Genomic DNA, 27,986 nt, shown 5'->3' with positions numbered 1-27,986 from the left:
ATACTTGGGGCTCAAGTTTCTCCTCCTTCAGGTCAGCTACACGAACCTGATGGAGATGCAAGCTCTTCCAAAGGCCTGGGAGCAGGTGCTACAGCAGGGCCTCCAAAACACAGCAGAAGGTAATGACACCAATGTGGAACAAGTCTTTGGCGATGAGGTGGGGTCAATAGCGAAACAGAACCCTCAGCTTCTAGTAGCTAGATAGAGGTATAGCACCATGAATATGGAGGGTTCATTTTGGGGTATCATAAATGTTAATACTGGGAGAGTGTTCAGTGCACCTTCATGTACACTGCCTTGTGATCCTTACACCATTCTTGCAACATAGGGCAGTGCGCTAGTGCTGATACAGGGCAAGGGTTCATGGCAGAGGTAAGATTTTGACTGGAAAGTCTTAGCCACTGGCAAATAGCCACCAACATGCCCATAATCTATGAACAGGTGCACAACTGAACCAATATTGGCCTATAGAAAACGACAGTGCTTTGCACCTGCTCCTCACAAATGACCTGTTCCTCACAAAGAGCCCTCTTCTGATCTGTCTCTCAGAAGTGTTGCTGAAGGTCTCCTTCTTTCTGGAAGCTGTGTGAGGACATGGAACTTGCTCATCTTCCCAAGAGAGGCCAGCTTTCCCGGGACAGCTCACCACCATGTGAAGAGGCCCAGACCTTAAACAGGGCTGCTTTTAGATCAGATGGAGCTCCCCAGCCCTGCAGTCAGAAGATGCACAATTCTGGATCCTGCTCTGTGTGAGGACCTGGGCTAGTGCTGGCCCTCAGATTTGAAATGAAGAGTATGTGAACCAGTTCCTTATTGAGCCACATGCCACCATTTCTGGTAGGCGTCTCTTTGTAAATTAAATTTGATGTCGCACCCTTGGAGTGCAAAATGTCCTTTTTCCTGTTGTGCCTGTAGCTGTCCAGAGTGCAGCAGCTGCAAGAAGCATAGCCTGGGTGAGGGTCTGTGGGCTAGTTTCTCCAGAAGATCAACCAGGCATCCCTTTTTCCAGGAATAGATGCTCATAGCCTGGATGAATTTGTATTTAGTCACAACAAAGAAGCAAAATTTCTATATACCCTAATGACAGTTGGTCATGGCACCAGACAGAGGAGAAGTAATGTGCATCATTTAAGTGGCACTCAGAAACGGGTGTAAAATATAAGTGTTGGTGAACTGATTTGGAACAGTGATCACAGTGCTATCAAATTCAACAGATGGGGAAGAATGTCTAAGATAGAAGGAATTGGAAGAAGGTCATTACAGCAATGCTGTTATACAAATCTATGGTGCAACTGCACCATATGCAGAAATGCAGAAACGGAAAAGGTTCAGAAAAAGGCTACCATAATGATCAAGGGGATGTAACAGCTGCCCTATGAGGAACAGTTACAATATTTGGGGCATTTTAGTTTGGAAAAGAGGCAAGTAAGGGGTCTGGGGGAACTTGGGACCATCCAACAAAGCTGAATGTTGGAAGATTCAGGATGGAAAAATAAAGTACTTCACACAGCATATAGTTAAACTATGGCATTCATTGCCATAAGATGTAGTAATGGCCACCAAATTGGATAGCTTTAAAAGAGAATTAGACAATTCATGTCTCCTAGCCATGATGGTTATGTTTTACCTATACTGTCAGATACACTATTGTAATCACAAGTGGGAAGGGTGTTGTTGCATGCAGGTCCTGCTTTGGCGCTTCCCGTGGGCAACTGGTTGGTCACTGTGAGAACAGGATGCTGGACTGAATGAACTCCCTTTGGCCTCTTAGAGTTTTAGGAATTGCCTTGCAGTTGTTAGGAGCGAAGATGAAAAGGGTTGTGCCTTATCCCTCCCACAGCTTTCCACCACTTTTGGTGGAGGTGCTGTTCCCCTTGAGAAGCAGGCTTGAGCAGTCAGCTACTGTAAATCAGTTTTGTATTTATTACTTCAGTGGTACTGTTAAATTGCAAAGTGTCCTGTCCCAACAGCCCTGTGAAGAAGGTTGATAATTTTCCTGTTTCCATACTGTGGCATCACTGTATCTATGCAAGGAAAGTATTCAGTTTTGACAGTGTTTGTGACTGTATAACAAAATATGATTGAGTTCTTACTGCTTACCTGCATGCTGTGTGTCCACTTGAGGGCGCTTGCAGACCTTCTTACAGAGGGAGCGGCTGGGGTGAAGCGGAAACCCTTTGCCTCTCTTACTTGGCACATTAGGTCAGTGGTCGTTCCTCATTTCATACTCTGGTATTTTAAACAGCCCTGCTGCTCACCTTCTAGAGGAAGATCCCATGTCTGTGCAACGGGGAAAATCGCCTGCCTTCTAACATAATTGGTTTATTTTATTATTTATAACACTTTATTGCAAGATGTCTATTAAAGCTGAGATGGAAGTCATTACAATAACATGTTAAACTCACCCTGGTTTTATTCTACCTCCTTTGTTCTTGTTTCTCTTTTTGCATTTCTTAAGAGGCTCCTTAAAACTTCTTAAAATTAAATAACCCAGTGCTTTTAGCTCCTGGTCCTCCTTTACTGCATTTTCCATCTCTCTTCTTTTTACCAAATGCATTTTTATCACCCCATATTATAATACTTAAAATACACTAAGCAGCTTGGAGTGGGTGATGGCAGCAGAAGGTTTACCATCTCACACAAGCACACCCTTGCTGCCTCCAGGAGTGAGCAGTGCAGGGCTCCAGCAGGACACGTGACCAGCAGGTGCCTTTGATCCCTCCCATCTGGGCAGTCTGCATCAAAGCTGTGCATTCCTATGGCCATCTGGTGCTTGTGCTTGTTACCCACAAAACACCTGTCACTGTTAACATTGCACGGCTCTACTAATGTAGTGTTTCTGGCTGGAAATGGTGATGGATGGGTTTGAGGCAACACGCATGAAGGCAGCCCAAGAGCATCCTGCACAGCTGCTGCAAGGAGTTGTAGAGGAGCTTCCCCGCATTTGGTGTTGCTGCTGTTGAAGCGATGAGCTGTGCTTCTGCCTCTTGTGCTCAGAGCATCAGCTCTCCCACCAGCCGAGTCTGCACTTGGCTGTCGCTTTCTCTCTTCCATGTGGCCTCCAAATAAATCAGTCATAAGAGCAGCCTGTGGCAGCAAAGGCAACAAGAAGCTGAAGAATGCAAGAAGTGGCTGTTGAAGTTGGAGGGTCTACCGACTCTGAAGCTAGAGCAGGGTTTCCCAAACTTGGGTCTCCAGCTGTTTTTGAACTACAACCCCCATCATCCCTAGCTAGCAGGACCAGTGGTCAGGGATGATGGGAACTGTAGTCGAAAAACAGATGGAGACCCAAGTTTGGGAAACCCTAAGCTAGAGAAAGGAAAAAGGGGCTTCCCTTTCTATGTATCTGCCCCAAATGCTTTCTGTCCATCTTCAAGCATCCTGCAGAAATATGTCCTTCAGGCCAGTTGTGAACATGGCTGTGTCATAGTAGCAAACATGCTTAGCTTGCGTTCTCATTTGCTTTGGTGGATCTGGCAGGGTTTATCACATCTTGCCAGCAGCGCATGGAAATGGCAGCCTTGTCACATTTCTGGGGCCAAGCCCACAGCTGACATTTCAGGATCCCCCCACCCCCCCCATTCCACACAAACACTCTGGGGTGATGTCACCCAAGGAATCATTTGAGATTTCTGCTGGAGGGCCTTTTGGGGAGTGGAGGGTGCCTGAGAGGTGCCACTCGCCCCAGCAGAGCAAAAGCCAAGCCCGTCTCAGACTGCGCCCAGCTGCGGACCTGAAACCAATTAGGCAGGGCGGTGTGCCTTTCCGAGGCAGTAACCCAAAACCGTCACACACATTAGGCTGAGATGGACGTCGAGAGGCGGTTGGAATTCGTTACAGAGCAAAACACACAACTTGTGGCGCTGAAATAGAACCATCAGGTTCCGCTTGTACGACCCCTTCACATCAGAAAACTTAATAGAATTATCCCATCAGGGGACATTTGTTGAAGGTCAATTTATTAAAGACAAATGGAATCTTATAAAAACAACAGAGTCTTGTGGCACCTTAGAGATTCACTAATTAATTATGGTGTAAGCTTCTATATGCCGCAAGAAGACACTTTGTTGCTTTTTGCGGCAATGGGCTGACGCAACTATTCTGTCCTTCTGGAAATGCCAAAATGTGGTATGTTCCAGAGGGGGTGGAAAGGGGCAGCTGGGAAGATGGGATTGTGAATGGACCCCTCAAAATAAAGGAGCCCCGAAGAGCCACTCTAAGCCACCTTCTTGGATAAATGAGAAGATCAAGCTATTAAGCTGCCTTACAGTGAATAAGACAATGAGGCCATCTAGGTTAGTTTTCTTTACTCTGGCAGCGGCAGCAGCAGACCCTCAAGGACTTGGGCAGAGGGAGGCCTTTTCCAGCACCTGCTGTTGATTCTCTTTAAGTGCAGTTGCTGGTTCTAGACTGGGAAGGTCCTTTGCATTCTTGGTGTGCAGGAGGAGAATGGTGCCATTTTGACCAGGGACATCTGTGTGGTGAGCTGAGCTCCCTTTTGGTTCTGCCCATCTCTCCCCGCTCCTCCCTAGCACGAGCGCCCAACCCACCAGAGAACTGAAATAGGTGGTGCTCCTTGTTTGACAGAGTCCCACCAGAAAGCCATTGGGGAAGACGGAGAACGAAGCCTTGGTTTGTGCAGGATTTCTGATGCTACGCATGCCCATGAGGTGCTTTCTCACAGCGTGCCACAAGGTGGAGACATCCTGGCTGTTCCTCCCTTCACAGTTTTGCTCCTTGCCCAAAGGCAGCTGCATGTGGGCTGGCTGAAGGCCCAACAGCGGAGAAGGGAGAAGAATTAGATCTCATTTAAGCCCACTTTGGTTGTAAATAAACTATAATCACTTCAAATGTTTTGCTTAATAAGGAAAGGATGTTAACCATTAAGCAAACACTCAGCGAGCGCGTTACTGCCAGACTGGAGATACCAAAGGGGAAGGCGATTCAACCCAAGCTGTTAAAACAAACCATTTGCGGGTCTGCAAAAGGCGGGTTTGTATTTCTTTAGGTCTGGCCCCTTTCCGGGTCCAAATAATCAAAATTCGCATTGGGGATGGAGGGGAGAGGAGAGTTAGTATCACTTCTGTAATGACCCCAGGGAGAAGAGCTGCACAAAGTAGCATCTGCACATAAAGAACTGCTGATTCCCCCTTTCCCCACTTCTGTGGCAGTTCCGTACCCCCCCCCCCATCCCAAAAGCCTTTCACTAAGAACTTTAGTCTGGCTCACAAATGGGGGTAGACGACTTGCAAGGGTGAGTGATGCCATTGCATTAGGTTGTGGCAGAGGGAGAGAATGGAAGCAGGGCTGCTGATCCCCTGGCTGCTGAGAGACCAGGTCTCTATGGCTCTTCCTCAGCCATTACCCAATAGCTGTCAGGTTGCAGCAGTGTGAGAGATGGGAAGCAGGGCTACTTTGCTGGCTCTGCTGAGAGAACAGCTGCCTTTGGCTCTCCCTCATCACTTAGTGGCAGCCATTCTGCCAGGCTGCAGAAGAAAGGGAACGAAGGGAAGCCAGGCCACTCCACCGGTTCTACTGAGAGATTTGGCTGCTTTTCTGTCTCTGAACTGACCTATCCCAGCTGGTCCATGTTGGTACTTTGTAACTGAGAACTGGTGCTTGACTTTGCTTTTCTCCCTCTGCCCCTCTGCCTTTGCTTATGTTGTGTCCCTAAGGGCAGGAACTGGTGTTTGTTTGTTGATCTGTAAGCCACTCCGGGAGCCCTTTTTGGCCGAAGAGTGGGATTTTAAAAATCTTTAAATAAATAAAATAATCAACAATACAGTATTTCTCACATACATGTGTGCTGCATGTGTGCACTGGAAAGCATGCAAAGGGGAGCTGTTTGCAACCGGGGAATGAAATTTCAATGGCTGCTGGGAAGATCACCTCCAGGACTCGTCTACTGCCACACTGAGCAATGACCCTTCCAGAGTTGTCTTCCTCCTCCATCCCCTTCTCCTCCTGCTCCATCTCTGCTGGTCTCTTTCCATCTGGCCAGCAAGAGGACCGGCTGACTCATAGCTGCTTCAGCAGAAAGTATCGAAGAGATCCTTGACCTGTGGGTGCTGCAAGACATCCTACTGGAGACAATCGTTGGGGGGGCGGGGGTGAGTAATGTTTTATGGGCTTCTGTTAGGCCCAAGATTTAATGTTGGTAGTATGTTATTCCCCCCCCCCTGTTTTTGTGATTCTGTTTTTGTATTTTGTTGTAAGACATTATTCATTATAAGGGGTTTGTTTAATTTTATTGAATATTTTTTGAGATGCTTCCATTAACACTTAAATTTTGTTACATTTCGTAACTTAGTGAATTATGTGATTTTTTTCTTGCAAACTGCCTTGGCCATAGTTTACTATGGAAAAGTGGCGTACAGATAAGTTATGATGTTGATGATGGAACATTTGGCACTTCCAGGCAGATTTGTTCCTTTTTGAGCGTCAACATTTTTGCTTCCTTCCAGTGTTGCCTGTGGATTGCCACTACTCTGTTCTTCTCTGACTTTCCACCCACCAGCGCAAAGGGGCAGTTAGCTTTTCCCCATAAGAGTCCAGGCACTATAACTGTCTCATCCATAGGTGTGTGAGTGATCAGGGATCTCATAGTTGCCATGGTCTGACTTTAATGGGATGCGTTGCTCATTCCCTAGAACAGATTACAGGCAAGGACAGAAAGATGCTGTGAGGACCTCTGCCAACTCTCTTGACTCGGGTGAAATAAGCCAGTTGCACAAGTAGAGAAGATCAATAACAGCTGTAGAAAAAGCCAAGAACAGCAGCAAATAGATATGGTTCTCAACATTTTTTGAGGAAACCATTCAAGCAGCATGTTTTGTTGAGCCAGAGTAGAAAAAATTTCCCCAAGCAGTTTTTATCAAGAAGCACCCAGCATTTCCCTTAACAAAAGAGCGTTCGTGAAACGCTTTGAGGACCATGTCCGTTGGGCAGCTGCCTCTTCTGTTGCTGTTTTTCTGGGCTGATGAACCAATGAACATGTGGTAGCGATTGGCGCCTGCTACTTTCTCTGACATCATGACTGAGGGTTAGAGTTGAGCCAGAAGCCTGGGAGAAAGGGGGCATTTTGGAGTGGGGGGGGGGTTGGAATCCTGGACTCTGATTACAAAACGTTATTTATGAAGTGGTGAGCTCATGAGCAGCCCAGGTACTGCCAAATTTAAAGGTTTTTTCATCTAACAGAATGAACATAATTTTAACATGAATATCCAAGCAAAGACCCATGGATTCTGGACAGCTTTATGGACACAAGCAATAAATTCTGTACTCAAGAGCCTCTCCAAAGCTGAGTGATTTGGTGGTAAAATGACAAATGCAGTTCAATGTAAAGAAGTGCAAAGTGTGATGCATGTTGGGGCAAAAAAATGTTATTTTCATATATGCACTTCTAGGATCTGAACTGGACGTGACTTACCAGGAGTCATAGTGGATAGCTCAGTGAAGATGTTGGCCCAGTGTGTAGCAGTTGTGGAAAAGGCAAATTCCGTGCTAGAGATAATTAGGAAAGGAATTTAATATAAAACTGACTGTAATGCTGTTACGCAACAGTATGGTGCAGCCACTTTTGGAATACTGTTCTGTGTATGTTTGTGGTGGCCTCATCTCAAAAAGGATATTGTAGAGTTGGGAAAGGTTCAGAAAAAGGGTACAAAAATGATCAAAGAGATGGAGCAACATCCTTGTGAGGAAAGGTTGCAGTATCCACCAGAAACTTCATTGAAAAGGTGAATAGGACATGACATGATGAAAGTTTATATAATTATGCGTGGCATGGACGAAACGGGTAGAGAAAAGACCCCCCTCCTCCCCATAACAGTAGAACTTGTGGACATCTAGTGAAGTTGAATATCAGAAATTCAAGACAGATAAAAGAAAGTACTTCACGTAGCTTATAGTTAAACTATGGAATCCGCTCCCATGGGAGGGAGGGATGGGTACCAACCTATATGACTTTACAAGAATATTAAGCAAATTCAGGGAGAAGAGGGCTATCAATGGCTGCTAAGCCATGATGGTTATGCACTGCTTCCACAGTTGGAAACAGCAATGCTTCCGATCACCTGTTGCTGGAAACCACAGTTGGGGAGAGTGCTCTTATGCCAGAATCCTGCGTGTGGGTTTTCCAAAAGAGGCCTCTGGTTGTCTACTTTGAGAACAGGATGCTGGACTAGATGGGCCATTTGCTTGGTCCAGGAGGCTCTTCTGTTATGTGATGTCACTGGGCACACTGACCAGATGCTTGTGCAGCCCACCACTATAGATGCTGCTGTCTAAACGCCGACAAGTGCAGAAGCCAGCAGGAAAAATACTGTGTGAATATCAATGGCACCTGAAGAAATGTGATGACACCTAAATCTCTCAATCGCTAAGGAAAGACACTGCATTTGCATTTATTGCACAGTAAAGCAGTTTGTGCGGAGGTTCTGCCATGTCAGTTCTCACAAGGCCTGTAAGCAAGAGACTGGTTTCTGTGATGCTCTTTTGAACATCCTTGCAAGAGGAATCTCACAGAAGGGAGGGGAAGCTCATCCTGTACAGGACCCCCCCCCTTTTGCTTTCCTTTTTGAAAAACATGGTTTGCATTAAACTTACAATGTTTTCTTTGGAAAAAAATTATGTGTATGTATTTCCACATTCCAAATTTGGAAGATTTAAAATGTATAAATAATCCAGTAATTTGGGGGCACTGCACTAAGATTTCATGTGAGGAGATAAATCAACCCCTCATTTACATGCTTAATCCATTCCACATTTCGTTCACCAGCCTTCTTGGAAAAGGCTCAAAGGTATTTCTCTGAAGGATCTGTCTTTTGCAACTTCTCCCGCTGCTGCTCAGCCTGGAGGCAGAGATGGAGCTCCACCCTAGGGCCAAATGTTGCACCCAGATGTCACAGAGTCAACCTTCTTCCAAGAATGCAACAGCTTCCCTGGGTCTGCTGTCATCCCTACCAGGCTGGGCAAGGAGGAGGATGGGTGTGCCTCTCTTGGAACTCTTCCAGGAGGGGTGATTGGGACCAAATCCCCACCCAACCATGACTGACCTAGGGCAAGTCCTTATCTCTCAAGCAAACTACATCACGGGTTTGTTGGGAGGAGAAAATGTGATGACCCTGTGTGAGCACAGAGCTCTGTGGAAGACAGAGACTGCCATGGAGGAAGGAAGAGCCTTGGACTGTGACGTGGCCTTTGCCTGTAATGACAGCCGGGGTTCCTGGAGGCCGCCCCCCCCCCGGTTCTGCCCCGTCTCCCAAATCTCTCTCAAAGTCTGCCAGGTGGAGCTTGGCTTCCTCTCTCCTGCCTTGAGGTTTGTGATCTTCTTGCCCAGCACAGGAAGATATGCTCAATGACGCCATCCAAGAAGCTTGCCCATCCTTCTTCCTCAGGGCCTGTTCTGCTTTGTGTCCAGGAGAAACAAATCCTGTTTTGTCTGCTCCAAAGGCTGAAGAACAGGTGCGGAGACACCTGCATCTGTTGAGACGTTGCAGAACTTGGCAGCTTGGGCTTCTCTCTCTCTCTTTTTATAGGCTCAAAGCATTTTTCCATGGTGATAAATTACCCATCCAGTTGTCAGCAGATGAAGATGGCAGTTTTTATGGACTCACCAACACTTTAGAGAGGGGGTGGGGGCTGTGAGGGCAACAGGTGCAGGAGGACAAGGAAAGAACCCTACTTCCAGGCATGGCAAGATGTGCCTGAGGCATGTCAGCATCTCCCCACGTGATGGCCTGACAAATGGGGATGGACTCTCTTGATTCTTGGGAATATGGCAGCATGGCAGGAGTGGAGAGTGAAAAGCCCAAGCCAAAGTTTTATTTATTGAATTTATATCTCACCTTCTTTCCCAAGGAGCTTAAGGTGGCATACATGGTCCCGCCCCCAGTTATTCCCCACAACAACCCCGTGAGGTAGGTTAGGCTGAGAGACTGTGACTGGCCCCAAGGTCATTCAGTGAGCTTCATGACGGAATGGAGCTTTGAGGCTTGGCCTCCCAGGTCTTAGCCCAACATGGTTTGTTGAGGCTGACAGTGAAGTTGAATTCTCTTGCTGCCACCAGCACCCTTACTGACACTCAAGTCACAGCAGAGAGCCAGGAAGCAACAAGGAGGCATCAGTGGGAAAGAGCAACTGAGTATGAACAAGGCTGGGATGTCACTTTCTTCTAGCGAGTGGCCACTGACATGGCAGACCATGGGAGTGGGCAAAACTCCCCCTCAGTTCTTTGGCCTGTGGCTATTCCAGGCTGCCTCCTTCCTTTCCCCAATGCAGCCCAGCCCAAATTCCGGGGTCATCAGTTTTTATTGATTGATTGTTTGGTTGATATGCTGCCTTTGTACACTACTCAGTAGCCATAAAATCTCAGTACGGCATAAAAGCCGTTCATCGGAGCAGAAAAGAAATGTAACAAACACAGCAGGGCCACAGTACTCACAGGTCTTAAAACTTCCAGAACCCCATAGAGTCATAAAAGACATCAACGTTAAAAAGATTAAAAGGCCCTGAGAAAATATAAATATAAAAAGGTCTTCAGATGGCACAAAAAAGCCACATCCGAGATGTCAGGTGAGCCTTTCTGGAAGATGGGGATGCTTCAGGTGGCTCTCATTTTTGCTAGTTACCTGTTGCCTTTGTTGGAGGCAGCCAGGCAAGGGCCTGAGAAGGTGACTTGAATGTCTGTGTGGGCTTCCTTGAGAGGAGGCATCAACTCCAAGCCCAACCATATGCAGGAGGCAAGAAGGGAGGAGGGGCACCTCATCACCGCCTCTTTCCTGCTTCACTCAGTGCCAGGCTCCCGTAAGAGGTGTAAAGTTGCTGGTGGTTTTTGCTGAAGTGACACACCAATAGCTTTCTTTAGCTGTGCTTTCTGCATTGCAGGGGATTGGACTGAATGACGCCCTGGGTCCCGTCCGACTCTACAGTTCTAGGATTCTAGGCTTCCCTGATCCTGTGTGTTGGTGGAAGCGCATCAGACCACCCCTCCCTTTCAGTTTGCCTGGCAGGAACGGAAAAGGGCCAACCATCATCGGCACCTTAGAGACCCCTCCTGATGAGACATTTTCAGCAGCTGCTCTACTGAGTTTTGAGTTCTGAGAAGCTCAGCCTGAGCTGGCCCTCCTCATGCCCTTCATGGCCAGCAGGAACACCAGAGCTGGGGGAAAGGTGCCAGCAGGGGTGGGGCGTCGGTGTGCCCACAGTTCAGTGTGGCTGACTCTTCTTGACAGCTGTCTCCACCATGTCTCACTTGTGGGGAGCCACATCCCTTGAACCAGCTCTTCACGCTCTCTCCAAACCACTGTCTGGCAGAGGAGTGAGAAGTTCTGCCTTCCCCGCAGGGTGTCAAGCTGTGGAAAGGAAGGAGGAGCCAGTTGGCAGGCAGGCAGGCCCCACAGTGGAGCCAGGGGAAGGGGGGCACCGTGGCAGATGGGGATAGGGGGGCAGCAGTGCTTTCAGTTCCTAATCGTCGTCCTCCTGGCACTGCAGGGTTCCAGGGGTTGGAGCGCCACACCAGATTCCAGGCAATAGAACAAACAGGCACTCAGGGCAGTGGGTCAGTCACTTCCTAGACAGATACTTCTTTGCTTTGAAGCTGCACAGGTGGTGATTCTCAGGTTCTGGTAGCATCCAGTGCATCCCCAATGCAGGTTTAAGAAGTGGTGTGTGCATGGTGTTGGCTGCACTCCATATCTACCCTGTGATTTCTTGTGGAAGGCTATGTTTTGATGAGTTCCCCCTGCTCCCAAACCAGCTACGGTGTGAATTGAGAAAAATAGCAGCCTTGCTGCATCTCAAACCAGTAATGTGTGCCCCAGCCACAGGTTGAACATAAGAAGAGCCTGCTGCTTCAGGCTAATGGTCCACACCTAGTCTAGTATCCTGGTCTCACAGTGGCCAGCCAGATGCCTCCATGGGAAACCCACAAGCCGAGCCCAAGAACACCCTCCTGAATTTTCTAACAACTGGCATTCAGAAGCATCGCTGCCTCCGACTGTGGAGGGAGCACACAGCCATTGAGGCTAGTAGCCCTCTCTGTGGATTTGTCTTAGCCTCTTTCAAAGCTGTCTAGGTTGGTGGCTCTCACTGCCTCCTGTGGGAGTGAGTTCCATAGTTCAACTCTGCACTGCCTGAAGAAGTCCAGATCAGAAGGTCTGATTGGACTTGTCAGCTTTCCATAGGGAGGCATGGGCTTGAGGCAAGGGAGCTCGCCCAGCTCTGCTCCCAGCCAGGGCCTGCAGCTTGTTGCAGCTGATGGTACTCTCTCCCAGGGCATTCAGTCCAGTGGCTGGCAGCAGTACCCACCATTGGAATAACCCAAGTCCAAAAGGAGGTCCCCAGATGAGCCTTGAATTTGGCAGTGGGCAATCTTTAGAGGTGAAGGCAGCTCCCAGCCACACAAAGGGCATCTTTCCACAGAGCTGCTCTTGCCCTTGTGAGGAGGACAGGCAGCCTGGGAGAAGACGCTGTTACATCAGCAGCACCATGAGCATACATTGCAGAGCATCTAAATCAATCTCAGGTCTTGCCCAAAGTCGCAATTTTACTAGCCACAAGAGTCAGTCTAGATGAGGGGAGAGCAATTTGCAGGCATTTCCCACCCCCCTGCTGGATGGCAAAATAGCAAAGTGGTGTGTGTGTGTGCGCGCGCACACACGCACACACACTTGGGACCTTCTCTAAGCCCCAGCTGACATTCTGAGGAGACCTCAAAAATCCTGAATGAAAACAAATGTAAAAATTATAGGTACATTTGTAACCTATTACCACTCAGCCTTTATGAAACCCTACACGTGCTGGCAAGGGGGGGGAAGAGTGGTGCCGTCCAAAGTATTTCCTTTTAAATGAGAAAGTTGCTCCAGACCCCATCTGGGCTCAGGCAGCTGCCTCTGGAAGGGGCCAGGCTCTGTTCTTGAAACAGAAAACACTGAAGGCGGGGAGAAGATGCTGTGATGCAAATGATCCCAGTGCTGTCTCACAGCATGGCAGGGCAGAGTCACAGGGTTTAGTCTCACCTCTCCATAGGTGGGAAAGAGCTCGACATCTTTGCTGTGTGACTGGGCCTACGCCATGGTGACAGGCTGCGCTCTCCCCACCAACAGCCTTGGTACTTGCTGGAGAAAGAGCTTTGAGAAAAAGAAAAGTGGGGGTGGGCTAAAAACAGGGCATCCAAAGTGGGCAGGGGAATAGGAACACCTCCCTGCATTGGCCTTCCATTAAAATGCCCCGTCATTGGTTTAGAGGAAAGGCACAAATAGAAGTTTATAAAAGTATGCGGAGCATGGAACTAGAACTTGCAGACATCCAATAAAGCTGAATGCAGGAAGCTTCAGGACAGATCAAAGAAAGGACTTCTTAACATGGTGCATCATTAAACTATGGAGCTCACCCTTCCAGGAGGCAGTGATGACCACCAATTTGGATGGCTTTAAAAGAGCGTCAAAATCATGGTTGAAACGACTATTGACTGCTACTAGCCATGATGGCTATGGTCTGCCTCCACAGTTGGAGACAGCAATGCTTCTCAATGCCAGCTGCTGGAAACAATGGAAGGGGAGTGCCCTTGTGCTCAGGTCCTGCTTGCGTGTTTCCTTTTGGGTCATATGGTTGTCCACCATGAGAACAGGATGCTGGGCTAGATGAGCCAGAAGGCTATTTTTACGTTCTTATGTCCTTATGCAACTAGTGTCAGTGTAAACCACTTGCAGGTGAACTAGCTGGTGGCAGCCATGCCTTTAATTGCCTTGCATCTGAATTCATGTGGTGTTGGAGTAGGGCAGGTGAGTACGATTTCGGGGAAATGGCTCTTAATCATACCTACTTGCCCAGAGGGCTCTTTCCCTTCTCATCCACCTCCAAACCTCCCTTAAAGGAGGGACCCAGGGAAATGTGGTTGTTGCTGGCAGAGTCCCTGATTGCTGGCCTGTGGCAGTGTTTCTAGAGACCCTGGTGCTGTGACAGTCATCTTCATGCCATCTATTGATTTTCTCTACTGTGTGTATCCCCCTGAGTAGCAATGCACCCCCCACCCTTGCCAGCATCATTCAAAGCCTTTCGAAGGAGGGAACTAGAGAGAAATTGTAGAAAGACAAGTATGTTTCTGGAAAAATGGCCCAGCAACATTTAATAGGGTACTTTTTTTGTTTACAAAAGGTTGATGCAGTAGTTGACTCTTGGCCAAGTTGACAGCTGCAGAAGCAGACCAATGTCACTTCTCAGACAGTACGATACTATGCATGTTTACTCAAAGGTTTGTCCCACTGTGTGAATGGGGCTTGCTCTCCAATATGCACACTGCCTCCTAGAGCGGTTTGGCGCCATGTTTCCCTCTTGCTGGAGCTCAGTAGCAGCTCCCAGAGGGAATGTAGATCAAGAAGCCTCAGAGAGCAATGACCACATGAAAGAGCCCCCTGTCCTGCCCTTCCTCCTCCAGAGGCTTTTGTGGGATTAGCAACTCACCAGAAGGATTAGGGAGAGCAGGGGGGGAAATACTCCAGAAGCAACATCTTCCCTTCAGCTTTGGAGGTCTGATTCCCGACCAGGCAGGAGCTGCACTAGGGAAAAAGCAACACCAGGAAGGCACTGTGAAGATGATCTCTACAAAGGCAGCTGAGCAAGCAGAGAGGAACCAATGAGACTGCATAGGCAAGGAGGTGAAAGCTGGAGCTTGGCTGGTGCAGTGAGAGAGATGCAGCTGCAGTGAGGCCATGGGGCCTCCCCACACCCAGCCCTCTGCACAGTGTAGTGTGATAAGCATGTGAGCAGCTGGTGGCCCTTTGGGGTACCCAGCATCCCCATATGTCTCCCTCTTTCTGTTTGCGTGAGACAGAGCTTCCGTGAGACTCTCAGTCTGTCTTCCATCTGGGCTCAGATCAGCTGCATCCTGCCTGCTGAGTCACAGAGCTAGAGCAGCAGCAGCTTTGCAGGTATGGGCTGCAGGTCAGATATGGAGCCACCTCCTCTTCTCATGCAAGCCCACCTAGTACAGCAGGTATTCTTCTCACCAGCTGAACTTTTGAGGACCCCCCCATCTAGAGAACCATTCTTTCCCACAGCCACTCCCCATGGCAGTTTTGAAAGATTAGATAAATTGATGTGTTTGAAAGTGTTAGCTGTGATGGCTCAATGGAGCCTTCATCTTCAGAGGCAGTCTGAATGCAGGTGCTGGGGCAGGTGCTGGGGATACACAATGGCAGATAGTTCTTTATCCCTCAGCTGTCTACATTGGTTTGTGAGCTTTCTAGAGGTGCTAGTCCACCTCTTTTCCATGCAGAAGGTCCCAGGTTCAGGAGGGCTAAGAAAGACTGCTCCCTAAGTCCCAGGAGAGTCAATGAGGAGATAGTTCTGAGCCAGAAGGGCCAACAGCCACACTCAGGAACATAGGAAGCTGCCTGGTGCTTGGTCCCAGGTTCAGGAGGGCTAAGAAAGACTGCTCCCTAAGTCCCAGGAGAGTCAATGAGGAGATAGTTCTGAGCCAGAAGGGCCAACAGCCACACTCAGGAACATAGGAAGCTGCCTGGTGCTTCCTGTCCAGTCACTGTTGGTTGAACTCAAAGGATCCACCTTTGTCTCATCTAACATGTCTCTATGGATATTCCTATTTCCTTCCACTCCCCCCTGGCTTCTTGGTATCACTAGCAGTGGGGCTGTAGACACACTGTACCTAACCTGGCTTTGGTGTACTCCCACTACTGGTGTTGGAAGGTGACATTAACCACAATCCGTATCCATCCTGAAGTTCCTTGAGGAATACTTCTATTCAATGTGTTTCCCCTCAAACCAGCTTCCATCCCACTTGGAAAAATAGGCTGTGGTTAAGCTGAAGTGTATACAGTTAAAATTGCCATCGTGCAAGTGCAGAGAACAGCTGTATGAATAGGAGTTGGTGGGTTCAGGGGCAGGGAAACTAACAAGTCATGTGCTTCAAATGACAACATCCCCTTCCCCACCCCCACCCCTCTCTGGTGTGTGTGCCCCATGTGCAAATGTGACTTGAAACATAGTGGGAGGAGAAGACCTCACTGTGTTTTCAGCAGCTAATGGGTCCATAGCCTCAGTGCCAGAGGGTGACCAAGATGGCCAAGGGTCTGTAAACTAAGCCTTATGAGGAACGGTTGAGGGAGCTGGGTATGTTTACGGTAGCTTGGAGAGGAGGAGTCTGAGAGGTAATGGGGTAGCCATCTTCAGATATCTGAATGTCTGTCCCATGGCCATGGAAGATGGAGCAAGCTTGCTTTCTGCTGCTCCTGAGAGTAGGACCCAAACTACAGATTCAAATGATAAGAAAGGAGATTCCCACTAAACGTTAGGAAGAACTTTCTGATGGTAAGAGCTGTTCGACAGTGGAATGGACTCCCTTTGGAAGGCGGTGGACTCTACTTCATTGGAGGCTTTTAAGCAGAGGTTGAATGGCCATCTGTCAGAGATTCCTTAGCTGTGATTCCTGCATTGCTGGTGGTTGGACTAGATGACCCTTGGGATCCCTTCCAATTATACAATTTTGTGATTCAGTGGAAAGGAGGGTGGGGAGTGAGAGGCCTGTCAAGAGCAGGAGACCCTGTCCAAGCTCTTACATCCTTGTGGCGAAACCAGGGTTGGGAGATGGCTTTGCCAATTGGCCTCCTTCACTCCTGGACTCTGTCTTGGTCCCCCAGGGGCCCTGCTCCAGAGCACCCAGCTCAAGTATCTTGCAAGGAGTGTGATGAAAGGTATATTTATTGTACTTCATTGAGGCAAGTTGTTTCAGATGTTTCCAATTCATTGGCTGGTTCAGACATCTGTTCTTGGTTGGATCAAAAAAGAAAAAAGAAAAGAAAAGAAAAAGGGCTTAACTTGCAAGAAAAAAAATGTGTTTATCTTGGAGACTTATGACATTCTCTCTAATCCCAGTAAGTTGTCTATTATTGCTAATGGACAGGTGAGCTACAGCGAGGGCCAGGCAGTCTAGCCCACAGAGGCATCTCCACGGGACCGATCCAGCCCAGGCAAGATAAACCTTGCTGACCCCTGCTCTAGCACCTAGCAGCAGGGATGCTTGGGGACTTGAGTATTTGGGATATTTGCCTCAAGTATGCTTAATGGGAGCTTATGGAGAAGGACAGTGGCTCAGCGGTGGAGCATCTGCTTTGCCTGCAGAAGGCCCTGGGTTCAGTCTCAGATTGCAGCTCCAGGTAGGTCTGGGGAAGACTCCCTGCCTGAAACCCTGGAGAGCTATTGCTACCAGTTTGTGTTGACAATACTGAGCTAGATGGACCAATAAGGACATGAGAAGAGCCTGCTGGATCAGGCCAATGGCCCATTTAGTTTAGCATCCTCTTTTCACAGTGGCCAACCAATGGGAAACCTGCAAGCAGGATTTAAGCACAAGAGCCCTCTCCTCTCCTGTGGTTTCCCACAACTGGTATTAAGAAGCATTGCTGCCTCCAACTGTGGAGGCAGAGCATAGCCATCATGGCTAGTAGCCATCAACAGTCCTCTCCTCCACAAATTTTCTGCCCCCCCCCCCAGTAAAGCAGTTTCCTACCCCTATAGGATTAGCCAGAGGGTGGGATCTGCCACTTCCAGTTGAAGGAGGGAACTTAGTCCATGGGTTTTTTCATCCAGTTCCAGAAGAGCCATCTCAAAGTAAAAATGGGGTGCAGAGAAGGGAATCCCAGGTGGGACTCATGGCAGGAACATTAGGGAGTCCAAAGGCCAACAACAGTGTTGGGCATGCAGTGCAGAAATGGCTGGGCTCTCCTGATACACTCAGCCAGAATTCCCCCAGCTAAAGGACTTGACGTCCTTTTTTTTTTATTTTAAAATAATCTTTATTTAAATTATTAAAATACAATACAAATACATCACGTAAACAAATAATATAATAAAATTTGATAACAAACAAAGAAAACAAACTTCCCAATCCCTCCACATCGCTTAGCTGACATATTCTCATTAATTTGCGTTACTATCTCTAAATATTACGTCTCCAATCAAAATTATTCCCATTTATCTTACTTTTCTATCTATTTCCCCATGACCCCTTAATTTAAGCAAATCATCAATTCCTTTGTGGGCTCAGTCCCACCATTCGCCCCGCGTTACACCTGCAGGTGGAGAGGGCACCGCTTGGACATCGTCATCCTCACGGCATCTTTGCGGTTGCCCTTCCTGCCCCCCTCCTGAGCCAGCCCAGCCACTTGTTGCAGCTGCTGCTTTGCTTCCAATTAGCTCACATCTGTTACAGCTCCAGTGCCGCCCCCAGCACCCCTCCAGCAGAGCGCTGAGCCGCCTGCAAGTGATTTCATGTGGCAATAACGGGAATCACGAAACCTGAAAAGAATCTAAACAAGAGAAGCCACTCCAATTAACCTTAACCCTTGAAAGGCTGGGCGACACCCACCACTGAAGGGGGCTTCAGGGTGTCCTTCAGAGATCAGCTATTGGCTGTGACTCGGGGGACCTGAGGAACTTCAGGGACACAGGCGTGTGTCTGTGCGTCTCTGTGTTTAAGATAATGTTTGGAGTCAGGTTGCTGAAAGGGTCTGGCTCAAACCCTCACCCCTTAAAACCAGAGAAGGCTCAGAAGAAACCAAAATGGTTGCAACACCAACATGTTTAAATGCATTGAGCACAAACGGCCTCATGCTGCTTCTCCCAGCCCCACATTCCAGATGTGCCTCCGGTTGCCAGAACCAGACCAGATCCTTGAAGGATGTTGTGACACTCTGGTTTGTGTTAGGCGATGAAATAGTGACCTTTTAAGTTTCCCAAAATTCCTTGGGGTTTTTTTTTGGGGGGGGGGTGAACTGCTAATCACATTTCTCATGAAAGTAATACCAAAAAGACCACAAAAGTGTTGTTGCTTTAAAAAAAATCAATTCAGAACTTTCCTTAAAAATGTTAAGCAGAACCAGAAATTTCCGTTTAATGTTTTGAATCTGCAGAACTGCTAATTTCAGAAATAGTAAGTTTCAATTCTGCTCCAAGCCTATCCAGATGTCAAAGAGCATTTGCTGCTGCTTGCCAGGGCTCCCCCCCCCCAAATCCCCCGCTCAGCCTGGATAGCAGCTGAACCTGAGATGTGCCTGCAGGTCAGGGAGCTCAGCAGGGGCCTGTGTACCTTTGCAGCCTCATGTGCCTGGATGGTGCTCTCATGAAGCACAGGCCTGCTGTTCATGCTGCCTTTGGCATTTGAGCTGAGACCCACCTGGGCTCTCCAGCAGTCAGGGAAGAGGAATCCACCTTCTTGCATCGTCTGGATAATTTGAGGTGAAGAACCAAAATTGGGGTCCACCATGATCCAACGGGGAAATGTTTGTGGGTTCTCACGAAGTGGCCCCATTTACCATAGATGATGACTGGTGCTTCCAGTTGCCACGCCCCTCCATTTTTGTTGGGCCCACACGTGGGAAAGCAGGGAGGCCACGTGGAGCAGGCCGTGCAAAACTGCCTCCATTGCAACCCAGCAGCTGCAGAGTACACTTTGCAGAGGGCGGAACATGTGCTTGGATTAGTTATTTCTTTTATGGCATTTCTATCCCACCTTCCTTTCATCCTGAAACTTAAGGTGGCCTACACGTTCACTGGAGGCCCTTCCCCATCCAGGTCCAGAGTCACTTACCGTATTTTCCCGTGTATAAGATGATGTTTTTTGCGGGGGTGGGGGAGGCAAAAATTGGATGTCGTCTTATACACGGATAGTGAATGCAGAGGGGGGGCATGCGATTAATGGCAGCGGCGATTGGGCGGGTGATTAGTGGCTGCGGCAAGGCCTGCTGGTGATTGGCTGTGGCTGTGGCAATTGCGCAGGCGATTGGCGGCTGCAGCAAGTGGGCGGGTGGGCTGTTGGTGGCGGCAAGCAAGCAGACAATTGACAGCTGCGGTGAGGTGTGCAATCGGCAGTGGCTGTGGCAAGCGATTGGCAGCGGCGAGCAGGTGGGTGAGCAATTGGCAGAAGTGACCTCTCCCACCCCAAAAGCTAAACAACTTAATTTCTTAATTTTGGTTTTTAAAAATAGGGGTTGTCTTATATATGGGGGCGTCTTATACACGGGAAAATATGGTAGCTTCAGCAAGGTGGTGGCCTCAGGCACCTGCATCATCCAGAGAAGGAGCTCAGGGGGCAGAACTGGGTCTTCTTGAGAACTCCCAGCAAGGGCAGGCAGGGTTGGGCCAGGGAGTTCCACTGTCTCTTGCCCCTTATTGGATTGTGTTTGGCAATGGGTGGATGTGTGACGGTAGGTCTTCCAAATTTCCAAACACTTCTTTGTTTTTAGTGTTTTAGTGTTCTAGTGTGCTTTGGCCTCTGTTGTGGAAGCAGCACAGTAATGCTACAAGCCACTCAGTGATGCCGAGGTGTCCTCTGGCAGGTGGGCTTCCAGCCTAGCCACCTTCTCAGGCTGTGTTAGGGTCTGACCTGGTTGACCATCCTCTTTGAAAACTGATACCAAAGAAACTAAATTAGCCTCTCAAGGTGCTGTGGTCAATTTTTCCAGTTATTTTTCCAAGGGACACATATGCAAATATTTAGTTTTGTAGTTCCAGTTTTGTACTTTCCTTTTCCTGTCGTTAATTAAAAATAGCATTTGGGTTTTGGTTGATCCCTTGATATGACAATAAAAAAAGCCTAATTGAATGGTGTAGGGAGTGATGGGGGAGGGGTTGTGTGCAGAGAGCCCCAGAAAACCACATATGGTGTAATAAAAACAAATGAAGAGACTCAAATGTGTTTTGTGTCAGGCATAAGACTCATCAACATTAAATATCACTAACATGGAGAATGCATATTAACTTGTAACGTATCACAAGACCTTGTTGGCCGATGAATTCAAAGGAGAACATCTTGGCTTTATAGTGGAGTCTTCTGAATGGAACGTGACCTCATAAGTGAAGTTGATTCCTGGCATGGGGGGGGATTGTGGCCCCCGCAGAATCCCGAGGCGAGGGTGCATTCGCCCTTTGAACTTCCAGACTGTTACCGTGGAATGTTTTACAACCATTCCTCGGTCTTCCATGCACCACTTTAAAGCCTTCAAAGTGTCTGCGTCATCTCGTTCTCCCGGAATTTGCTGCATATGGCTGAGGACTATCCAGAGTATTTGAGCAATTGCAAAAAGTTGGGCCGCAGGGTTGGCTTATTTACTGGGAAAGGTCTGGGCTCAAGACAGCTAGCAGTACAAAGCGATCCTAAACCCCAGATATGTTGGTTTGGAGGGGCTGGACTGGCAGATCAACATCCACCTGTGGATGGAGAGTGCTGCTGCAGATCTAAGTCCAGCCGAGTGGAAAGCCGCGGGGCCAGAATGGGCCAGAATGAGCGTGTCGAGGGCAGGGTGAGAGGCATGGTTCTGCAGGATCCAAACCCCTGCCATCCTCTGTGCAGGCCCAAAAAACACAGCCCAGCAAACACCACTGAAAGGGCAAGTCTAAGAAATTGCAAGCCCCTAGGTTGAAAGGGACAGGCCCCAAGAGGTCCACATTGGCACGGGAGTGCTCAGGATCCAGTACAACCCACCAGCCAATCACCTGGCACCACCAGACATCTTTATCATAGAATCATAGCACTGTAGAGTTTGAAGGTACACCCCCTGCAATGCAGGAACCATAATTGTGGAAGGTCCCTGAATTGTTATGTATTCTGGATCCAGGTGAGGTTGGCCCCTGGTCAGATTGGGGCTGCTCCAAAATAACCTGAGCAACATCCCTAATACAGTACCTGAAGTAAATAAATACTCCTCAATCTGTCCAGCTGTATTTGGAAGCTGTAAATGCAGCAGCCGGGTTGCTCACTGGGGCATGTTCTGGTGGTAGGTAGCATCCACTTCCAATTCATGGGGTTCACCCCCCCAAAAAATCTAAGGATCCATTCATTATCTCTTGCCAATCCCAAGCCAAGACTCTGTGGTTGGAATGGGATTCCTTCAAAGCCTCAAATTGTGCCAAGGATGATGTGCTCAGAAACTGTTTTGTTAACAAACATTCACAAACATGAACTTGTTTTTCGAGTAACCACCGCAGGGGTTGTGACTTCTGCAGAGAGAGCCACTAAGAGGCTCATTTACACAAGTGACAGAATTTCAGACATGTCAGAATATGGCTTACAGAGGCTGGGGTGGTGAGGAATGCTCTTGGAACAGAACAGGAGCAGAAAGAAACTGTTCCTGAATGGTGGATTCTTTGTGCCTCTCAGTCAGTAGTTTCCAAATCCTTTGGGGGCCACTGCCCCCTTGTTTCCCTAAACTTATCCCCAGTACCCCCTACCTTACCGTATAGGGACCCAGGTGGCGCTGTGGGTTAAACCACAGAGTCTAGGGCTTGCTGATCAGAAGGTCGGCGGTTCGAATCCCTGCAACGGGGTGAGCTCCCATTGCTCGGTCCCAGCTCCTGCCCACCTAGCAGTTCGAAAGCACGTCAAAGTGCAAATAGATAAATAGGGACCGCTCCGGCGGGAAGGTAAACAGCGTTTCTGTGCGCTGCTCTGGTTCACCAAAAGCAGCTTTGTCATGCTGGCCACATGACCCGGAAGCTGTCTGCAGACAAATGCCGGCTCCCTCGGCCTATAGAGTGAGATGAGCGTCGCAACCCCAGAGTCGGACACGACTGGACCTGATGGTCAGGGGCCCCTTTACCTTTACCTTACCTTACCCTATTAAAAGCATTATTCAGAGCAGGAGTTTGCATGACCCACTAAGGATGATAATAACACAATAGAATTTGAAGCAGTAAGTTAATTGCACATTTATTCAAAATCTAATTAAAACTGTTTGATTTAATTCAACAAAACTGGTGAACTTGATCCAGTGATACCAGCTTTTCAAAGTCTGATAGTCATTTACACCATAATAATAATAATAATAATAATAATAATAATAATAATAATAATAATAATAATATATTATTTATACCCCGCCCATCTAGCCAGGTTCTCCCAGCCACTCTGGGCGGCTTCCTGCCACTCCCATGTGTCTTTGTGTGCCCCCTAGGTTATCCCACTGCCCCCCAGGGGGCACCCACTGTGGGAACCACTGCTCTAAGGCACTGGTCTATAACTGGTGGGTCAGGACCCACTACTGGGACACAACCTAAACAGGTGCAACAGGCAAACAGCATAATTCTACCAAATTAAGACCTTGATCACCTAGCATGGCATTTGTTCCATTTGGTGTAGTTTTCAAATACAAGAAGGAAGAGGTGTGGGTGTGTCGCTCTGTCTGGATAAGAGGATGGCCATGAGCTGGGAGTGGCTGGGGAGACCCAGCCAGATGGATGGGAAATAAATAAATAAATAAATAAATAAATAAATAAATAAATAAATATTATTATTCTTTAGGCAGAAGAAGCCAAGCCCACCACCCCAATGCCACTTGGTATTTGCTTTACTCATGCTAGCCTTGTTGGAATTGCAGCTTAAAAGAGAGAAGGTAAATGGAGCTGTAGCTGTTAATTGTTCTCTCTCTGTTTAGAAGCCTCCGGCTGCCGGCCAGGCCTGCAGAATCCAGAGCTTCTCAGCTGTGGAACTTGGCAATGGTCGGGTGAGACGGGGCTTCGGTCTTTGGCCCCCTGCCCTCGGCAAAGCACCTGAAGTCAATTAAGTTGCCATTCTGTTCTTTTTAACTTTGTCAGTCGATGGGGGAACGACACGCAGAGGGAGGGAGGCCTCGAGCAGTGGTAAGCTTTGACCTGTCACTGTCTCAGCAGGCAATGCAAAAATGGAGGGGTGCTTTGCTGGATCACAAACATCCCATCCAGGACTTGGAGGAAAGCATCAGCACCGCCCTGCTTACCTCTGGACTTCGTTCTGGCTTGAGCTGGGCTTCCAGACTTATACTGATCCTTCCTGAGTCTGGAAGCTCAGAAGAAATTCCGGCTGAGATCCACTCATGCCTCTGAAGTGCGACTTTGATCACGATGGCCAGGGGTTGTGCTGAAAGACCCAGAACTTGCAATCAATGGAGTGGAGGTGCATTTTTTTTTTAAAAAAAAAGTGGGCGATATTTTGCAATTTAAGAGGTGCTGTGAGCTTGAACCTGCTCCGTCCCACAAAAAGCCTCTTCCAAACAACCATCTTCTCTTTCTTTCTTTCTCCCACACTGACTACCAAAGCAGACCTGGGGAGTGTTTATGGAATCTGCCTAAAGGAAATCTATCCCTTTGTTCTTAACCCTGTTCAAAATGTAGAACCGACAATATACGTTTAAGCTGCCCCAAATCATGGGAATAATAAATAAATAAATAAATAAATAAATAAATAAATAAATAAATGCATTCCAAAAATATTTCTTACCCTTGTTATATTTTTCACTTATCCCCATCCCTAGTGATGGGAATCAATATTTTTGAAACCAAACCAAATGCAGGCCATGAAATACAATATGAAGTACATAAGGCTGTGCCTCTTTTACAATATTAATGGCTCCCTTGCACTGAAGGAAAATCCAGCCCCCATGTTTGCTGGAAGTGCCTAGGTCAGACTCTGGTGGTAAGGCCCTAACAGGAAGGGTTGTATAGGCACCAAGGGACATTTGGGGGCAAGCCAGACCTGCAGAAGAGGGACGGGATCCCTAAGAGGTGAGCAATAGGGAATGCTTCTTATTGCCCAAATGGCAATAGGGTATAAGAGCCAGGGAATGAAAGTGCACCAGGACCTTATGGTAGATAAAAGAGGGGAAAGGCCCTAATGGAAAAGTTGCTTTCCTAAGTGGATTTTGTAAATTGTCTTGCTAGGCATTGAATTGGAACAGAAAGGGCCACTCCATTTCTTTTACGGGATTCTTGCCCACAGTAGTAGATATGATGGCCATCTGAACTGAATTCGCCCATTCCCGTCCATTTTAGTTCACTGATGCCCAGGATGTCAATATTTATTCTTGCCATCTCATTTTTGACCACATCCAGCTTACCAAGGTTCATGGTTCTTACATTCCAGGTTCCTATGCAATATTTTTCTTTACAGCATTGGACTTTCCTTTCGCTTCCAGGCATATCCGCAACTGACTGACCTTTCAACTTTGGTCCAGCCGCTTCATCAGCTCTGAATCTACTTGTACTTGTCCTCCGCTCTTCCTCAGTAGCATGTTGGATACCTTCCGACCTGAGGGGCTCATCTTCCAGCGTCATAACTTTTATATGCCTGTTGTCTTTGTCCATGGAGTTTTCTTGGCAGGGATACTGGAGTGGCTTGCCAGTTCCTGCTCCAGGTGGATCACATTTAGTCAAAACTCTCCACTATGACCTGTCCATCTTGGGTGGCCCTGCTCATAGCTCCTCTGAGTTATTCAAGCCCCTTCACCTTGACAAGGCCACACTACAGCTCTAGTTCCTTTCCCCCAAAACTTCCTCTCTGTGGCTGTGAAGGAGAAACCAAAAGGCCTCACCCTGTCCATCCCACTTTCCTTACAACCATCTGGGAAAGGCTTTTCAGAACAAGTGGCACAAATTTAGTTGCTGGGCTAGCAGGCGGGATGCTTGGTGTCATGGGCTGGATGAGACCAGCCCTCCCTCAGTCCTCATCATCCCAACTCTATGACACTTTGCCTTATTCAGCACAACACTTCCCACATTCTTCTTAAGCAAGGAGGCATTCATTAGGTCCTCTTTCACAGATCACTGACACAGCCGCTCAAGAGATTCTAAATATGTACTCCTGCTGGTATATTTAAATTCCATTCTTGTAAGTAGACCACGCAAGACCGCAACAGCCCTTTCTTTTGAAACTGGCATTTCCTGCAAAGCCCTGAAGTTTATAGTAGCTGATGAGATAGTACTGATTTTATAGGAAGCCTTGGAACACAAGCCTTTGTTTGAAATCACCGGGAACCATGAAATGTAATGTAATGGCAATCAAGACCTGAAAACTAAGTGTTCATATGACCTGGCAACAAAAGTATAGCTCCTGGCACTTTAAATCCTTGCATCCAAAGTTGCAAAAGAGGTGTTGTCATACCTGGGCATCCTTTTTTATTATTTGAATTTGTATGCCACCCTTTATCTGAAGATCACTGGGTGGTTCACAACATAAAAATACAAAATGAGAACACAAAATACGTATGGTGGTGGTTGCTGATGACTCATAGATCTCCCACCTGGCATTGGCCACTACCATAATGTGTTCCCTAACAGACCTCAAAGTCTTGATTGATTGATTGATTGACCTCAAAGTCCAGGTTGGGTAATATGGGGAAATATACTCTTTCAGATAGTGAGCTAATGGATTTTAATGAGCTTTACTGTATTAGATATAACTCTGGTAGCAATCACATCTACTGAGATTGGATTTATTGTTTTTGAAAGCCACCTTGAACTATAGGAAAAAAAGGCAGGCTATAAATCTTTTAAAGATATAGATGCAAGTAAATAAGACCTGGAAGTGAACCCCTTTTCAGTTTAGCCAGCTGCTCTATTACTGTGACCCAAGATAGGCAGTTATGGGGGTCCATGCACAGACACCATGACTTGAACATCTCCCGGCTCAGTCTCTCATCACCTGCAGTGCTCTCACACTGACATGGGCCCCTGACTTTGCCCATGCGCTAGCCCCCACCTTTAGACCATCTCCCTCATTCTATCGCTGCAGGGGGTTGGACTAGATGACACTTGGTGTCCCTTCCAACTCTCCAAGTCTATGATTCTATTATTCTCTCGCGTGGCTGATGCCTCCTTGGCCTTCCTGCCCATACAGGCAGCGGCAGCAGCAGCAGCAGCAGCTGGAAAAATGTGGCAGCCACATGTTGGCAGAGGCTGAATCCTGGGCACATTTTTTCTCCGCGCAGCCTTTAAGCGGTGGGAAGCATTTCAAAGGAAACTATTCCCCCCATAACATGCTTGTGATCTGAAGATGACTATTTAGAAGGCAGCCCGGCATTAATTTAGCAATTCACTACAGAGTTTGGCGTGAGGTTGAAAGCACTAAAATAAATTGTGGTGAAGTCGTTTCCCTCAAACCAGATTGTGTGGTTTACATTATTTGTCAAAGTTAAGTACAACTGGCAGGTTTGTATCATTCATGCGCAGCTCAGCAGGGAGAGGAGCCTGAGGACAGGCACTCTGCGGGGCTTTGGGGTTGTCGGTGTTCCCCCTAAGATGCTGTTTGATGGGATACTGCACAAAGTTGGGTCAACTGGAGGCCAGTTCCCTGCGTCTTTAGCACCATGGCGTCATCACCTCTTCTTCTTCCTTTCATGTTCCCTATAAGTTGATTGGTTTATTTCCCCATGATCTCACATGGAGGAGGGCATGAAGGACAAAGCTCTCTCCCGTACCTGCTCCCTAGCCATTGGCACAGAGAGGCATGCTCAGTAGCTATGAACCCTTGTGGCTGTATCCTACCTCCACTGTCTGCAGTAAGATGCTTCTGAAAATCAGCTGCTGGAGTCCTCAGGAGGGCTTGGCAGCCAGGCAGACTTGGTCCAGCTGATACAGGCCTTACTCTGGCATGGTGCTCAACAATCCTGTGTTAGTTTTTCAGTACCTGGGTACTGCTGGGGAATAGGGCTGCTCCTGCTGCTACCCAGGTCTCAAGGTGTGACCATTCTAGGTTTTAACATCCTTCTCACCAGAGTCTCCAAGGGAGTGAGTAGAAAAGTCAGGGTGACTGGGCCGAATCAGAGACAGGGGAGTTGACTTTGTGTCCTATGAAGTTTCACCACAGTCCCAGGAGTGCGTGAATCCTCACCTTGCTGCTGTGCATCTAGACCAGGTTTCCTTAAACTTGGCCCTCCAGATGTTTTGAGACTACAATTCCCATCATCCCTGACCACTGGTCTTGTTAGCTAGGGATAATGGGAGTTGTAGGCCAAAAAATCTGGGGGGCTGAGTTTGAGGGGGCTGTCTGTAGGCAGAAAATAACAGAACACCACTAGTCATCACATACAGCTCCCAAGTTAAAACAGTACAACGCATCATCAGAGATCTACAGCCTCTCCTGGACAATGACAGCTCCCTTTCTCAAGCTCTGGGAGGAAGACCTTTCATTGCCTACAGACAGCCACCCAATCTTAAACAAC

The 27,986-nt window shown here is 47.8% G+C and overlaps 1 protein-coding gene across 3 annotated transcripts in view; it reads left to right on the top strand.

Moving 5' to 3' along the window:
- The window catches only part of AIRIM (AFG2 interacting ribosome maturation factor), a 31,569-nt gene extending 3,583 nt beyond the window's left edge, over nucleotides 1-27,986 (top strand). For 2 of the 3 annotated variants that reach the window (XM_060275881.1, XM_035117180.2), the window contains exon 4: nucleotides 1-27,986. In XM_060275881.1, the coding sequence (XP_060131864.1) occupies nucleotides 1-205 (205 nt within the window). In that variant the 3' untranslated portion in view covers nucleotides 206-27,986. The other variant, XM_035117181.2, reaches the window with a different exon arrangement.

Source organism: Zootoca vivipara, chromosome 6 (genome assembly GCF_963506605.1).
Source record: "Zootoca vivipara chromosome 6, rZooViv1.1, whole genome shotgun sequence".
Taxonomy (NCBI): Eukaryota; Metazoa; Chordata; class Lepidosauria; order Squamata; family Lacertidae; genus Zootoca; species Zootoca vivipara.
This window is presented reverse-complemented; position numbering and strand designations above follow the sequence as displayed.